Genomic DNA, 16,065 nt, shown 5'->3' with positions numbered 1-16,065 from the left:
AAATCTGTTGTTCTGCACCCGAGCAACCCACTGTTCCCTGGGCGCCGGGGATGTCGATTAAGGGATGTCGATTAAGGCACCTCTCTTATTCAGAGGGGCCTGGTTAAATGCAGACGACACATTTCAGTTGAATGCATTCAGTTGTACAACTGACTAGGTATCCCCTTTGTGGTGCCAGGATAACTACCTCTCCCTCAATGTGACCAAGACAAAGGAGATGATTGTGGACAAGGCAAAAATCTGTCGTTCTGCCCCTGAGCAAGGCAGTTAACCCACTGTTCTTCGGGCGCCGTGGATGTCGATTAAGGCAATGCGACAAATAACATTTGATTGGATAAAAATACCAGTAAAAAAAATCATTATAAGGAATAAAGTTTTGAAGTGTCTGTCCTATATCTAGGAAATATAAGAAAACTCAGGAAATGTTTTAGATTTTTGGACATATATTGAACCCCTTTATTTTTGTTGGCACAAAACTACCTCCATACTGGGTTACCTTCAGACGAGTCAGACAACGGAGAACACCATCGTGTTTGTGAGAGTTTCCCCTTTCCACAGTAGGGTCATATTAGTTCGTATCCAAAACAGTTTGTGCTCTACATACAGAAGTTGGCACGTCGGTGTTATCGACTTCAGAAGAGTCCCCTGGTCTTATGAGGGTCGTAGAGCAAAACGGAGAACACCATCGTGTTCGTGAGCGTCTCATCTTTCCACAGAGTGGTCATATGTGAACGACCGACTCCAGTCAGTCTTATGTAGCAATATTTTAAATGTTTTTTTTTTACATTGGATAAAAGTAGAGACAGAGCTAGAAAAGTATAAATCATACACTACAGTTGAGGAACAATGGGAAACTAATTCTGCTTTGAAAGTGAATAATCTTGTAACTTTTGAGAAAATGACCCTTGAATGTTTGGTACCTACTGGAGAGCTCTTCTTTGTCTACACTCATTCAGCATCTGTCACACCCTCTTAAGCTTTAGCTCCACCCATCTCTTTAAGGATTCACATGTGAGGCTATGTACTAAACAACCAAAGATTTCAAGACGAAAGACTGGATGATACTACGGGTCTGTTCGTAAATTTAATGGGGAGTGCCAGAGTGAGCTCTGGGCTTTCGTTAAGTCCTTGTCAGATTGTCCGTTTGTAAATTCAGAACGTTTTGCTCTCAGAGCGTTTCGAGCGCACACTGGATGCTCTGGCCGAAGAGTACAGTCATGGTCAAAAGTTTTGCGAATGACACAAATATTAATTTTCACAAAGTCTGCTGCCTCAGTTTGTATGATGGCTATTTGCATATACTCCAGAATGTTATGAAGAGTGATCAGATGAATTGTAATTAATTGCAAAGTCCCTCTTTGCCATGCAAATGAACTGAATCCCCCAAAAATATTTCCACTGCATTTCAGCCCTGCCACAAAAGGACCAGCTGACATCATGTCAGTGATTCTCTCGTTAACACAGGTGTGAGTGTTGATGAGGACAAGAATGGAGATCACTCTGTCATGCTGACTGAGTTTGAATAACAGACTGGAAGCTTCATAAGGAGGGTGGTGCTTGGAATCATTGTTCCTCTGTCAATCATGGTTATCTGCAAGGAAACACATGCCGTCATCATTGCTTTGCACAAAAAGGGCTTCACAGGCAAGCATATTGCTGCCAGTAAGATTGCACCTAAATCAATAATTTATTGTTTCATAAAGAACTTCAAAGAGAGCGGTTCAATTGTTGTGAAGAAGGCTTCAGGGTGCCCAAGAAAGTCCAGCAAGCGCCAGGACCTTCTCCTAAAGTTGATTCAGCTGCGGGATCGGGCGCACCACCAGTACAGAGCTTGCTCAGGAATGGCAGCAGGCAGGTGTGAATGCATCTGTACACACAGTGAGGTGAAGACTTTTGAAGGATGGCCTGGTGTCAAGAAGGGCAGCAAAGAATCCACTTCTCTCCAGGAAAAATATCAGGGAAAGACTGATATTCTGCAAAAGGTACAGGGATTGGACTGCTGAGGACTAGGGTAATTTTCTCTGATGAATCCCCTTTCCGATTATTTGGGGCATCCGGAAAAAGCTTGTCCGGAGAAGACAAGGTGAGCACTACCATCAGTCCTGTGTCATGCCAACAGTAAAGCATCCTGAGGCCATTCATGTGTGAGGTTGCTTCTCAGCCAAGGGAGTGGGTTCACTCACAATTTTGCCTAATAACATGAATAAGAATGGTACCAACACATCCTCCGAGAGCAACTTCTCCCAACCATCCAGGAACAGTTTGGTGACGAAAAATACATTTTCCAGCATGATGGAGCACCTTGCCATAAGACAAAAGTGATAACTAAGTGGCTCGGGGAACAAAGCATTGATATTTGGGGTCCATGGCCAGGAAACTCCCCAGACCTTAATCCCATTGGGAACTTGTGGTCAATCCTCAAGAGGCGGGTGGACAAACAAAAACCCACAAACTCCAAACATTGATTATGCAAAATTGGGCTGCCATCAGTCAGTATGTGTCCCAGAAGTTAATTGACAGCATGCCAGGGTAGATTGCAGAGGTCTTGATAAAGAAGGGTCAACACTGCAAATATTGACTTTTTGCATCAACATCACGTAATTGTCAATAAAAGCCTTTGACACTTATGAAATGCTTGTAATTATACTTCAGTAATCCATAGCAACATCTGACAAAAAATATCTAAAGACACTGAAGCAGCAAACTTTGTGGAAATTAATATTTGTGTCATTCTCAAAACTTTTGGCCACGACTGTAGGGTTTATCCAAGCATTCTGACATAACAACAATAGTCAAGCACCCAAGCTAACGTTGGCTAGCTACTTCCAGACAGAAATGAGAGAACAGCTCACTCTGACCATTTTACTCACCCTAGCAGAGCTGGTTAGACTGTTTGTATATTATCCAGAGCGTTGGTGATTGCAACCATGTGCTGGCAACAATTTAATTACTTTAATTAATTATTATTTAATTAATTCAATATTTAATGTTTACTGACACCGGCCATATTCAACGGGTGCTGAGCGTTTTTAAATTTGTCAGTTATTCCGCGCTCTGGCACACCTGAAGAGAGTACTCGGAGTAGATAGCCAGATCGACTTTACCAGCTACAGTACGTCTATCGACAGTTGTGGTAGTGACATCATGCACATTCTATTGAAGTGGTTACTTGCATAGGTGTTCAGACATGTAGCTAGCTAGCTAAGCAATAAACCATTATCCCAACTCATAATAGTACTACCCTGTATGAATCTGCAGGTAGCTAACCAACCAGGTTCAATGTTAGCTAGCTAAGATTAGGCTATAACTAGCAATGCAAATGGCTCTGAGATACAAATAATATTACTACACAGATAATAGACATAACGTTAGCTAGATAGCTAGCTAGCCAGCCAGCTAACGTTAAATGTGGCAAAGCAATTAACTCTTTGTCCTACAAAGTGTTATGTTTGGGGCATATCCAATGCAACACATTACTGAGTACCACTCCCCAAATGTTCAATTATAGTGGTGGCTGTATCATGATATGGGTGTGATTGTAATCATAATGGACAGGGGAGTTTTTAAAGATAAAAAAAAGAAAAAGAATGGAGCTAAGCACAGGCAAAATCCTAAAGTAAAACTTGGTTCAGTCTGCTTTTGAACAGACACTGGGAGATGAATTCACCTTTCAGCAGGACAATAACCTAAAACACAAGGCCAAATCTACACTGGATTTGCTTACCAAGAAGACAGTGAATGCCGAGTTAGTTTTGACTTACATTTGCTTGAAAATCTATGGCAAGGTGATTCTAACATGTATTAACTCAGGGGGTTGAATAATTAAATTATATGATTATATTATAAATGTAAATTCTTTCCCTTTGACAGAATAATTTGCCAGCTGGAAAATGGACAGACAGCACCTTGTAAGGTTCTGTGGCACCGGCACACATGACTTGTGGGTATAATAACAGTTTTTCGCTGGGTACCCTGGGTGCCAGCCTATTACCGGGACACATCTTACCACCTTAACTGAGTGAGGCTCGTTGTCACAGAAGGGTTGACTGTAGGAGACATTTGTGCTGAGGCGAATTGGGCATCACCACAGACTTTTGTGAGATTTTATCACTTTGATGTCACTGCTCCCAGTGTGCTTACAGCTGGGACAGGGGAAAGTCACTAGGCAGAGCACCATGTGTGCAATACCCAGACTGCCGCATCTTGCAGGACGTAGTATCCTTTTGGGTTGGCATGGGGCCAGATTCTATTTCCCCATAATATGTTGTACTGGAGTAGACTGACTGAAAGGGAATTTCACATTATGACTAGGGCTGTGGCAGTCATGCCATTTTGTCAACTGGTTATTGCCATGCAAAAGACTGTTGGTCTTAAATTATAATAAATATATTTAATATACACCATCACAATAGAGCCATTATTTATTTTAGTCAGGCCTATGGAAACATGATATGAAGAAAATTTATTTCAGAATATGAGTTTGTCTACTGTCGGCCGACAGTATGTTATATTACTATGCTCCATGCCATAGGCTGTAGATTTAATAAACTCAGGAACAACAAAAAATGTCCTCTCACTGTCAACTGCGTTTATTTCCAGCAAACTTAACATGTGTAAATATTTGTATGAACATAACAAGGTTCAACATGTAATGGCCGTTGTTGGTGGAAGAAGGTGAGGACCAAGGTGCAGCGTGGTATGTGTCCATATTTATTCAAATGAACACGTAAATAACAAAAATACCAAAGAGAAACAACATAAAAACAGTTCTGGCTGGTGCAGACACGCAACAGAAAACAATCACCCACGAAACACAATAGAAAACAGGCTCCCTAAATATGGTTCTCAATCAGGGACAACGATTGACAGCTGCCTCTGATTGAGAACCATACCAGGCCAAAAACAGAAATAGCTAACATAGACAACCAACCCAACTCACGCCATGACCATACTAAAACAAAGACATAACAAAAGAACTAAGGTCAGAACGTGACACAACAACTGAGACATAAACTGAACAAGTTCCACAGACACGTGACTAACATAAATGGAATAATGTGTCCTTGAACAAAAGGAGGGTCAAAATCAAAAGTAACAGTCAGTATCTGGTGTGGACACCAGCTGCATTAAGTACTGCAGTGCATCTCCTCCTCGTGGATTGCACCAGATTTGCCAGTTCTTGCTGTGAGATGTTACCTCACTCTTCCACCAAAGCATCTGCAAGTTCCCGTACATTTCTGGGGGGAATAGTCCTAGCCCTCACCCTCCGATCCAACAGGTCCCAGACGTGCTCAATGGGATTGAGATCCGGGCTCTTCGCTGGCCATGGCAAAACACTGACATTCCTGCCTTGCAGGAAATCACACACAGAACGAGCAGTATGGCTGGTGGCATTGTCATGCTGCAGGGTCATGTCAGGATGAGCCTGCAGGAAGGGTACCACATGAGGGAGGAGGATGTCTTCCCTGTAATGCACAGCGTTGAGATTGCCTGCAATGACAACAAGCTCAGTCCGATGATGCTGTGACACACCGCCCCAGACCATGACGGACCCTCCACCTCCAAATCGATTGCGCTCCAGAGTACAGGCCTCAGTGGAACGCTCATTCCTTCGACAATAAATGCGAATTCAACCATCACCCCTAGTGAGACAAAACTGTGACTCATCAGTGAAGAGCACCTTTTGCCAGTCCTGTCTGGTCCAGCGACAGTGGGTTTGTGCCCATCACCGTTGTTGCCGGTGATGACTGGTGAGGACCTGCCTTACAACAGGCCTACAAGCCCTCAGTCCAGCCTCTCTCAGCCTATTGCAGACAGTTTGAGCACTGATGGAGGGATTGTGCGGGCAGTTGTTGTTGCCATCCTACACCTATCCCGCAGGTGTGATGATCGAATGTATCGGGATGTTTCTTTTTTGGAAGAAGAAGAATATAATTGAACTGAATAAAATAGAAAGGATATTTTCCCATTATGGAGCGAGTAAAGTTGTTGAGCATAAAATCAATCATTTGAAACAGTATGCTAGATTTAGAGTTATTTGGCAACTTTTGTTGTGAATGATACAAAACATAGAATGTCTTTGAAATCAAAACATTCAGGGTATATGGGCTGCATAGTGTGACTATAGGCTATTGATGATTTGAGAAAGTAGCGAAAAAAGACTATTCTCAATTTAATCTTGTCTTTACTAATATGTAAAATTTGTTTCGATTTAGAATGGCCCATGGGCTGGAATAGAGGCAGGGGAAAATAAGTAATCTGTATGCACTAGAGTAGCTAATGGAGGCCACAGGCTTTCCCGCCAATCCGTTTTGTAGGCTACTTCGTTTTATAGCAGAGCACGTGCTTTGAGAAGTAAATATAAGAACACTTATTTCACTCCATGCATCAACCACTGATTGAGGAGCATGCTCTCGCTGCCCGACAGGTGATATTACGCCCAAACTCTGAATGCCATGGGCTCATCAACCTTGTTTCTGTAGCTACCCAGTGCTTAATTTTGGAAACCAAGTGAAATCTGTTCAGGAATATTAAAACATATTTCGGCTTCCCGCGTGGCCCAGTGGTCTAGGGCACTGCATCGCAGCGCTAGCTGTGCCACCAGAGACTCTGGGTTCCCGCCCATTAATCATCACCTTAGAAAGCGCTGTCTGTTTCTTGTGTTAGGCTTTGAAACAACAACCATGCTGTTGAAATTCTTTATTCAAATTCATCACAGTGAGGTGAGTTTTAAAAAGTACAATAGGCCTACTGTTATGATAAAGTGTTTGATGTGATTTTTGATTGCATCTGTATTGATGTCAGAGTAGTTAAAGGGACAATAGAGCCCTGAGTACCAGGCTAATAAGACCTGACGGTAGTTAGCAAGTTGGATACTACTAAATCATGTCCAGAGTGCATAAACAAGATGACCGTGGCTCAAAGGTCACATTGAATTTCACGTGGATTTCATTGGCCTTGTCAAGTTTGACTTCAGATCCTTCAACCGAAGTCACGAGAGTGTGACTCCTCATAGTATGTTGTACCTCGTTTTCCTTCCTCCTGGGAACAGAAGTTATAGTACTAACTCTACGTTCTACAGTAGCTCTGTTTGACTTCTCATACTAGATCCTAGTTAATAAGCTTTTTAGATATGAATTTTTTTTTGTTGCTAGTTCCAATTTATATTACTAGCAATATCAACCTTCATAAATTGGTCAATGGCTTTCGAGGTTATGGTTCTCAGAAATGGCTAGGCATACACTACCGGTCAAAAGTTTTAGAACACCTGCTCATTCAAGGGTTTTTATTTATTTTTATTATTTTCTAACATTGAAGAATAATAGTGAAGACATGAAAACGATGAAATAACATATAATAACATATATAACAATCATGTAGTAACCAAAAAGTGTTCAACAAATCAAAATATATTTTAGATTTTAGATTCTTCAAAGTAGTCACCCTTGCTGACAGCTTTGCACAATCTTGGCATTATCTCAACCAGCTTCACCTGGAATGCTTTTCCAACAGTCTTGAAGGAGCTCACACATATGCTGAGCACTCGTTGGCTGCTTTTCCTTCATTCTGCTGTCCAACTCATCCCAAATCATCTCAAATGGGTTGCCGTCGGGTGATTGTGTAGGCCAGGTATGCAGCACTCCTACACTCACCTTCTTGGTTAAATAGCCCTTACACAGTCTGGAGGTGTGTTGGGTCATTGTCCTGTTGAAAAACAAATGATAGTCCCACTAAGCACAAACCAGATGGGATGGCGTATCGCTGCAGAATGCTGTGGTAGCCATGCTCGTTAAGTGTGCCTTGAATTCTAAATATATCACAGACTGTCACCAGCAAAGCACCCCCACACCATAACACCTCCTCCTCCATGCTTCACGGAAATACCCATGCAGAAATCATCCGTTCACCCACACCTCGTCTCACGAAGACATGGCGGTCGGAACCAAAAATCTCAAATTTGGACTCCAGAGCAAGGGACAAATGTCCACCAGTCTAATGTCCATTGCTCGTGTTTCTTGGCACAAGCAAGTCTCTTCTTTTTAATGGTGTCCTTCAGTAGTGGTTCCTTGCAGCAATTTGACCATGAAGGCCTGATTCACACTGTCTCCTCTGAACACAGTCTCCTTGATGTTACTTGAACTCTATGAAGCATTTATTTGGGCTGCAATTTCTGAGGCTGGTTACTCTAATGAACTTGTCCTCTGCAGTAGAGGTAACGCTGGGTCTGCCATTCCTATGGCAGTCCTCATGAGAGCCAGTTTCATCATAGCGCTTGATAGTTTTTGCGACTGCACTTGAAGAAACTTTCAAAGTTCTTGAAATGTTCCATATTGACTGACCTTCATGACTTAAAGTAATGATGGACTGTCGTTTCTCTTTGCTTATTTGAGCTGTTCTTGCCATAAAATGTACTTGGTATTTTACCAAATAAGGCTATCTTCTGTATACCTTGTCACAACACAACTGTTAGGCTCAAACGCATTAAGAAGGAAAGACATTTCACAAATTAACTTTTGAGAAGGCACACTTGTAAATGCATTCCAGGTGACTACCTCATGAATCTGGTTGAGAGAATGCCAAGAGTGTGAAAAGCTGTCATCAAGGCAAAGGGTGGCTATTTGAAGAATCACAAATATAAAATACATTTTGATTTATTTAACACTTTTTTTTGGTTGCTACGTGATTCCATATGTGTTATTTCATAGTTTTGTTGTCTTCACTATTATTCTACAATGTAGAAAATAGTACAAATAAAGAAAAACCCTTGAATGAGTAGGTGTTGTAAAACCTTTGACCAGTGGTGTACGTTATTTATTTTTTAAGATATAAACTTAGGCCAGGATTCAATCAGATCAGCGGGAACCTGCGTTAGCCATCAAGAGCATTGCTTTCATTTAGGCTGTGTCAGAGGTGTAACTGCATTAGAGCTGCCAAATCCACAAGTGGCTTCTATTGCGGACATTACCATTAGATGCACGAAATGTATGATGTAATCTTCACCTCGATTAGGGTGACATACAGTACACTCTGTACAAAACATTAGGAACACCTTTGTTGGTTCCACTTTTCTGGGCTCCGTTATTTACTTAACAAATAGGGAATACTCAAAATGTGCACTTATAAATCATAACAATTTTAATCATAATACAGCTGTAGACAGAAGTCAAAGATCAAATATCAAACATACAACTGATGGAGTTCTGAGTTCTGAAAAATAGGAAAAGTCCAAGTTGCTTTTAATATGCTTGCAGTCAACCCCTAGTGATGTAACTGCCTACGTCAACACCTTCTACTCATGAGACCAAACCCATGCATAGACAGTTTTACAAACTTGCAGGAGAGAACAATAGTTCCAGTGTTTTCTAAGGGCTCAGCAGTATTTTTCTACTCTCCAAGTTGCTTTATAGTGGTATGTCTGACTTGTCTCTTATTTCTTTCACTCCCTTGCAGGGTTCTGTGTCTATAAATCTCTTTTAGCCTTGAGGCGCTTTCTCACAGACACCCTGTTTTGACTGCAATAACTCACACATCTCTCAGACCGTTTCTTATAAGAGGCAGAGACTAGAAACAATATTAAACCTTATAATTAATATATATATTGCTTATCTGTAGTCCAGGACCCTATAGATGTAGTGAGGGAGGGTTCTTATAGCCCTTCCCCTTCTATTAATACAACATCAGCTTAATCAATTATTATAATAACATCAATCATTGAGTGCAGCCCCTAGCATGACCCCAAAGTTGACCCCATCACCTTCCTGATATTGAGTTTCACCCCATTTTGCCCTCAGATCAGCCTCAATTCATCAGGGCATGGACTCTACAAGGTGTTGAAAGCGTTCCACAGGGTTACTGGCCCATGTTGACTAATGCTTGTGTCAAGTTGGCTGGATGTCTTTTGGGTGGTGGACCATTCTTGATACACACGGGAAACTGTTGAGTGTGAAAAACCCAGCAGCATTGCAGTTCTTGACACACTCAAACCAGTGCACCTACTGCTATACCTCGTTTAAAGGCTCTTAAATCTTGTGTCCTGCCCATTTGCCCTCTGAATGACACAAGCCATGTCAAGGCTTAAAAATCCTTCTTTGAGGTGACATCAATTAGGGATCATAGCTTTCACCTGGATTCACCTGGTCAGTCTGTCATGGAAAGAGCAGGTGTTCTTAATGTTTTGTACACCCCCGTTATTTAGTTTAATAATGTTTGATTTGAGTGTCATTATTTCTATATAGCCAACACTTTCTCGTTCTGAACGTGAAAAAAACTAACCATAAAACAACTTAGCCTTTTTAGAGCACTAGATGGTCCTGTAGTAAGCAGTAGTTTCGCAGACAACAGTTCTGAGAATTCTAACTGTGTGTGAGCATTGGTTACAGTCCCATCAACTCTGTTCAATTTTGGAAGCTAACTCCATAATCACAAGTGCATTATCTATACAAAGACAGGCATTCAATCTGAACTGAGTTACGAAGCAGCACACTATAACAGACTTTTAATTAAGGGTCATTTATTTTTGAGACAACATTCTTAACATGAATGCAATCTCTGTGAATGTCGGAGAAAATGTATTTTAATGATGCATTGTTGGCTGTATAGTGTGCTGCTCTATAACACATATTGGATTGAATCTCGGCCTTATTTTATAATGTTTTCTTGTTTTTCTTTTTCGTTAAGGGGTGGCAGAGGACGGGCCACGGGTGATTTTCAGTGTGGACCTCTGGCATCCAAATGTGGCTGCAGCAGAAAGACAGGCCCTGGACTACATTTTCTGCCCTGACCAATGAACTACAACTTCCACTGTGCACATGTTCTAGTTGTGCTCCACCCTTATTTGATATGAGGGAAAGGTGCCCAAACCTCGTCTCGAGGGCTGTGCTCTTCAACCTCAATGTTCATCCAGTCCGAGTATCACTGTGTGTGTTACCAGTGAATCCACTGAAACAGTCCAAATAGCCAAAGGGAGCTTACCCACCTTTATTTAACTAGGAAAGTCAGTTAAGAACAAATTCTTATTTACAATGACAGCCTACCCCGGCCAAACTCAGGCGACTCCCTATCACGGCCGGATGTAATAAAGCCTGGATTTGGTTGAGTTGTCAACTAAGCTGAATTCACTGTGAAAATAAATAAATAAATCCCCATGTCATTGGATTTCGGTAAAACGTTGGGTCAAAAAAAAACTACAATTTCCTTATGTTGATGACTTCTTTAAAATCCATGTTGATTCAACATCATGCCATAACATTTTTGGGGTTGGAATGACATATAAACAACATTGATTCAACCAGTTTTGACCAGTGGGTAGAAACAGAATGAACGTACAGTCATTTAAGATCAGAACTGGTCTTTGCTGCTTTAAACTGCACACGTGCACTCACACACACATTTGGACTGCACTATCTTAATAGCAAAACATACAAATGACATTGCAGATTGATCACAGCTTTTTGATAGGTGACCTCATGATGCAAAGGAATCCTCCAATAAAACAAGTAAATATTTATTATTTTGTAGAACTGTATCATCACAGTTTTTGCTCAACATATGTAGACATGGTTTTCATAAGTAACTGCAGAAACTGTGAGGGAAAAAAGTCAATTAACCACTGTTTTATCTATTCAGTTTTGTTATTTTGTTGTGCCTGTTTTCTATCTATCCTTTTCTCAAATGTGCCTGATGTTAATTTAAGGTGACCCCTTTTGGCATATACTGTGATCTAGATATTTAATTTGGTTTGACTCAATAGATTTTTTGTGAGCATGCTTATATATATATATAAACTCAGCAAAAAAAGAAACGTCCTCTCATTGTCAACTGCGTTTATTTCCAGCAAACTTAACATGTGTAGCTATTTCTATGAACAAAACAAGATTCAACAACTGAGTCAAAAACTGAACATGTTCCACAGACATGTGACTAACAGAAATTGAATAATGTGTCCATGAACAAAGGTGGGTGGGGGGGGGGGGTCAAAATCGAAAGTAACAGTCAGTATCTGGTGTATCCACCAGCTGCATTAAGTACTGCAGTGCATCTCCTCCTCGTGGACTGCACCAGATTTGCCCGTTCTTGCTGTGAGATGTTACCCCACTCTTCCACCAAGGCACCTGCAAGTTCCCGGACATTTCCGGGGGGAACGGCCCTAGCCCTCACCCTCCGATCCTACAGGTCCCAGATGTGCTCAATGGGATTGAGATCCGATCTCTTTGCTGGCCTTGGCAGAACACTGACATTCCTGTCTTGCAGGAAATCACACACAGAACGAGCAGTATGGCTGGTGGCATTGTCATGCTGGAGGGTCATGTCAGGATGAGCCTGCAGGAAGGGTACCACATGAGGGAGGAGGATGTCTTCCCTGTAACGCACAGCGTTGAGATTGCCTGCAATGACAACAAGCTCAGTCCGATGATGCTGTGACACACCGCCCCAGACCATGACGGACCCTCCACCTCCAAATCGATCCCGCCTCAGAGTACAGGCCTCGGTGTAACGCACATTCCTTCGACAATAAACGCGAATCCAACCATCACCCCCTGATGAGACAAAACTACGACTCGTCAGTGAAGAGCACTTTTTGCCAGTCCTGTCTCGTCCAGCGACGGTCGGTTTGTGCCCATAGGCAACGCTGTTTCCGGTGATGTCTGGTGAGGACCTACCTTACAACAGGCCTACAAGCCCTCAGTCCAGCCTCTCTCAGCCTATTGAGGACAGTCTGAGCACTGATGGAGAGATTGTGCTTTCCTGGTGTAACTCGGGCAGTTGCTGTTGCCTTCCTGTCCCGCAGGTGTGATGATCGGATGTACCGATCCTGTGCAGGTGTTGTTACACATGGTCTGCCACTGCGAGGACAATCAGCTGTCCGCCCTGTCTTCCTGTAGCGCTGACTTAGGCACCTCACAGTACGGACATTGCAAATTATTGCCCTGGCCACATCTGCAGTCCTCATGCCTCCTTGCAGCATGCCCAAGGCACGTTCACGCAGATGAGCAGGGACATCTTTCTTTTGCTGTTTTTCAGAGTCAGTAGAAAGGCCACTTTAGTGTCCTAAGTTTTCATAACTGTGACCTTAATTGCCTACCGTCTGTAAGCTGTTAGTGTCTTAACGACCGTTCCACAGTCGCATGTTCATTAATTGTTTATGGTTCATTGAACAAGCATGGGAAACAGTGTTTAAACCCTTTGCAATGAAGATCTGTGAAGTTATTTGGATTTTTTCTAATTATCTTTGAAAGACAGGGTCCTGAAAAAGGGCCATTTCTTTTTTTGCTGAGTTTATACAGAGTTTATACAGTACCAGTCAAGTTTTTGGACACTCAAGGGTTTTTCTTAATTTTTACTATTTTCTACATTGTAGAATAATAGTGAAGACAAACTTTTAAATAACACATATGGAATCGGGTAGTAACTAAAAAGTGTTAAACAAATTATAATAGATTTTTTAGATTTTTCAAAGTAGCCACCCTTTGCCTTGACAGCTTTGCACACTCTGGCATTCTTTCTGCCATCTTCACCTGGAATGTTTATCCAAGAGCCTTGAACGAGTTCCCACATATGCTGAGCACTTGTTGGCTGCTTTTCCTTCACTCTGTGGTCCAACTCATCCCAAACCATCTCAATTGGGTTCAGGTTCGGGTGATTGTGGAGGCCAAGTCATCTTATGCAGAACTCCATCACTCTCATTTGTGGTAAAATAGCCCGTACACAGCCTGGAGGTGTGTTGGGTCATTGTCCCATTGAAAAACAAATGATTGTCCCACTATGTGCAAACCAGATGGGATGGCGTATTGCTGCAGAATGCTGTGGTAGCCATGCTGGTTAAGTGTGCCTTGAATTCTAAATATATCACTGACAGTGTCACCAGCAAAGCACCATCACACCTCCTCCTCCCTGCTTCCCGGTGGGAACCACATATGTGACTATTATCGGTCCACTGACTCTGCATCTCACAAAGATACGACAGTTGGATCCAAAAATCACAAATTTGAACTCATCAGATCAAAGGGCAGATTTCCACCAGTCTAATGTCCATTGCTCCGGTTTCTTTGCCAAAGCAGGTCTCTTATTCTTAATGGTGTCCTTCAGTAGTGGTTTCTTTGCAGCAATTCGACCATGAAGGCCTGATTCACGCAATCGTCTCTGAACAGTTGATGTTGATGTGTCTGTTACTTGAACTCTGTGAAGCATTTATTTGGGCTGCAATTTCTGAGGCTGGTAACTATAATGTACTTATCCTCAGGTAACTTCCTGTGGCGGTCTCGTGAAAGACAGTTTCATCATAGCTCTTGATGGTTTTTGCGACTGCACTTGAAGAAACATTCGAAGTTCTTGAAATGTTCCAGGTTTTGACTGACCATCATGTCTTAAAGTAACAATGGACTGTCATTTCTCCTTGCTTATTTGAGCTATTCTTGCCATAATATGGTCTTGGTCTTTTACTAAATAGGGCTATCTTCTGTATACCATCCCTACCTTCTCACAACACAACTGATTGGCTCAATGCATTAAGAAGGAAAGAAATTCCATAAATGAACTTTTAACAAGGCACACCTGTTAATTCAAATACATTCCAGGTGACAACCTCATAAAGCTGGTTGAGATAATGCCAAGAGTGGGCAAAGCTGTCATCAAGGCAAGGGTGGCAACTTTGAAGAATCTAAAATATATTTTGGTTTGTTTAACACTTTTGGTTACTACATGATTCCATATGTGTTATTTCATAGTTTTGATGTATTCACTATTCTACAATGTAGAAAATAGTAAAATAAAGAAAAAACCTGGAATGAGTAGGTGTGCCCAAACTTTTGACTGGTACTGTATATACACAATCATGTGGAATTGAAAAGCATAGTCTGTAAGAACAAATCATAGCACTGATGAAGCATGTTCTGCACTGTATGTGAATATGTAGCTAATAAAAGTGTCCAAATATCCTCTCATTCAATATTTACATTACATTTGAGTCATTTAGAAGACTGTCTAATCCAAAGTGATTTTACAGTCAGTGCATTAGTTCCACCACTGAGGTGCCAGCACAGAGAAGAACTGAAATTTGGATGAGTGGGAGTTGGCCCCTCGCAGGGATGGTGGTTCCAAGTGGCCAGAGGTGGCAGAATGGAGTGCTCGTGCTGGAGTGTAGGACTTGACCATTTAGTTGAGGAATGGAGGAACAGTTCCCTGTGCTACTCTGTAGGCAAGTGAGGATCTTGAATTTAATGTGAGGTGCTACTGCACAGTAATGTCACAAGAGTTCATTTAACTTCTATGAAGTCAAATGTAACACTATTTTGGGATTTATATGGTCCCACCCCCATTTTGTGTTAAAACTACTCTGGTCATGGTGTTAATATTTTTTGAGTCAAAACAACACTACAGATGTCAGATCTTAATCTTCACTCTTGTCACAGAGAAATGTCCTGTTGCATCAGGGAATTCAAATGAGCCTTGTGATTCCTTGAACATGAGCAGTTCTCTTTCTCTCCATGCAGTGGCAGTCAAGTCATTGGGATCTGCTGTCAATAACATTCTTTCTCGCTCGCTCAAACGCAAGGCCTATGTCTTATTACTGCAGCATTCAAATGTAAAAAACTTTATCTGAAATGTAGCCATACAGATCAACAACCATTATTTTATATAGCTTAATAACACAAGATATATATTGGTCTCCTCTAGGCAATGGCATACAAGTGTGGAGTGTATCCTAAGGTTACGAAGGAACTGTCAAAATTGAGTTCAATCGTGGCCTGGGGTGGTCGAGTACAGGGTGTCCCAAACTCGGCCTGGGGCCTCTCTTGGGTGCACATTTTAGTTTTGCCCTAGCACTGCACAGCTGATTCAAATAATCAAAGCTTGATGATGAGTTGGTTATTTGAATCAGCTGTGTAGTGCTAGGGCAGAAACCAAAATGTGCACCCAGGGGAGGCCCCAGGCCCGAGTTTGAGAAACCCTGTTTAGTTGTTAAGGCCGCTGCCTTCAGCGCACATATAGACTTAGCGTGTCGACGTGGGTTTGATTCTGGCCCACGCCCTTCTGGTACAGATAACTCAATGCCCCCGATTTGACTTG

General features: G+C 41.9%; 1 protein-coding gene across 1 annotated transcript in view; it reads left to right on the top strand.

Moving 5' to 3' along the window:
* LOC139420886 (aspartate beta-hydroxylase domain containing 1) overlaps window positions 1–11,816 on the top strand; it is a 54,363-nt gene extending 42,547 nt beyond the window's left edge. The window contains exon 6 of the mRNA XM_071171275.1: window positions 10,678–11,816. Within this exon, the coding sequence (XP_071027376.1) occupies window positions 10,678–10,787 (110 nt within the window). The 3' untranslated portion in view covers window positions 10,788–11,816. The remainder of the gene's footprint in view (window positions 1–10,677) is intronic.
* Window positions 11,817–16,065: the final 4,249 nt, after the last annotated feature.

Source organism: Oncorhynchus clarkii, chromosome 12, assembly GCF_045791955.1.
Source record: "Oncorhynchus clarkii lewisi isolate Uvic-CL-2024 chromosome 12, UVic_Ocla_1.0, whole genome shotgun sequence".
In the NCBI taxonomy this organism is placed as follows: Eukaryota; Metazoa; Chordata; class Actinopteri; order Salmoniformes; family Salmonidae; genus Oncorhynchus; species Oncorhynchus clarkii.
Note: the sequence above shows the minus strand (reverse complement) of the source record. Positions and strands in the feature narration are given on the sequence as shown.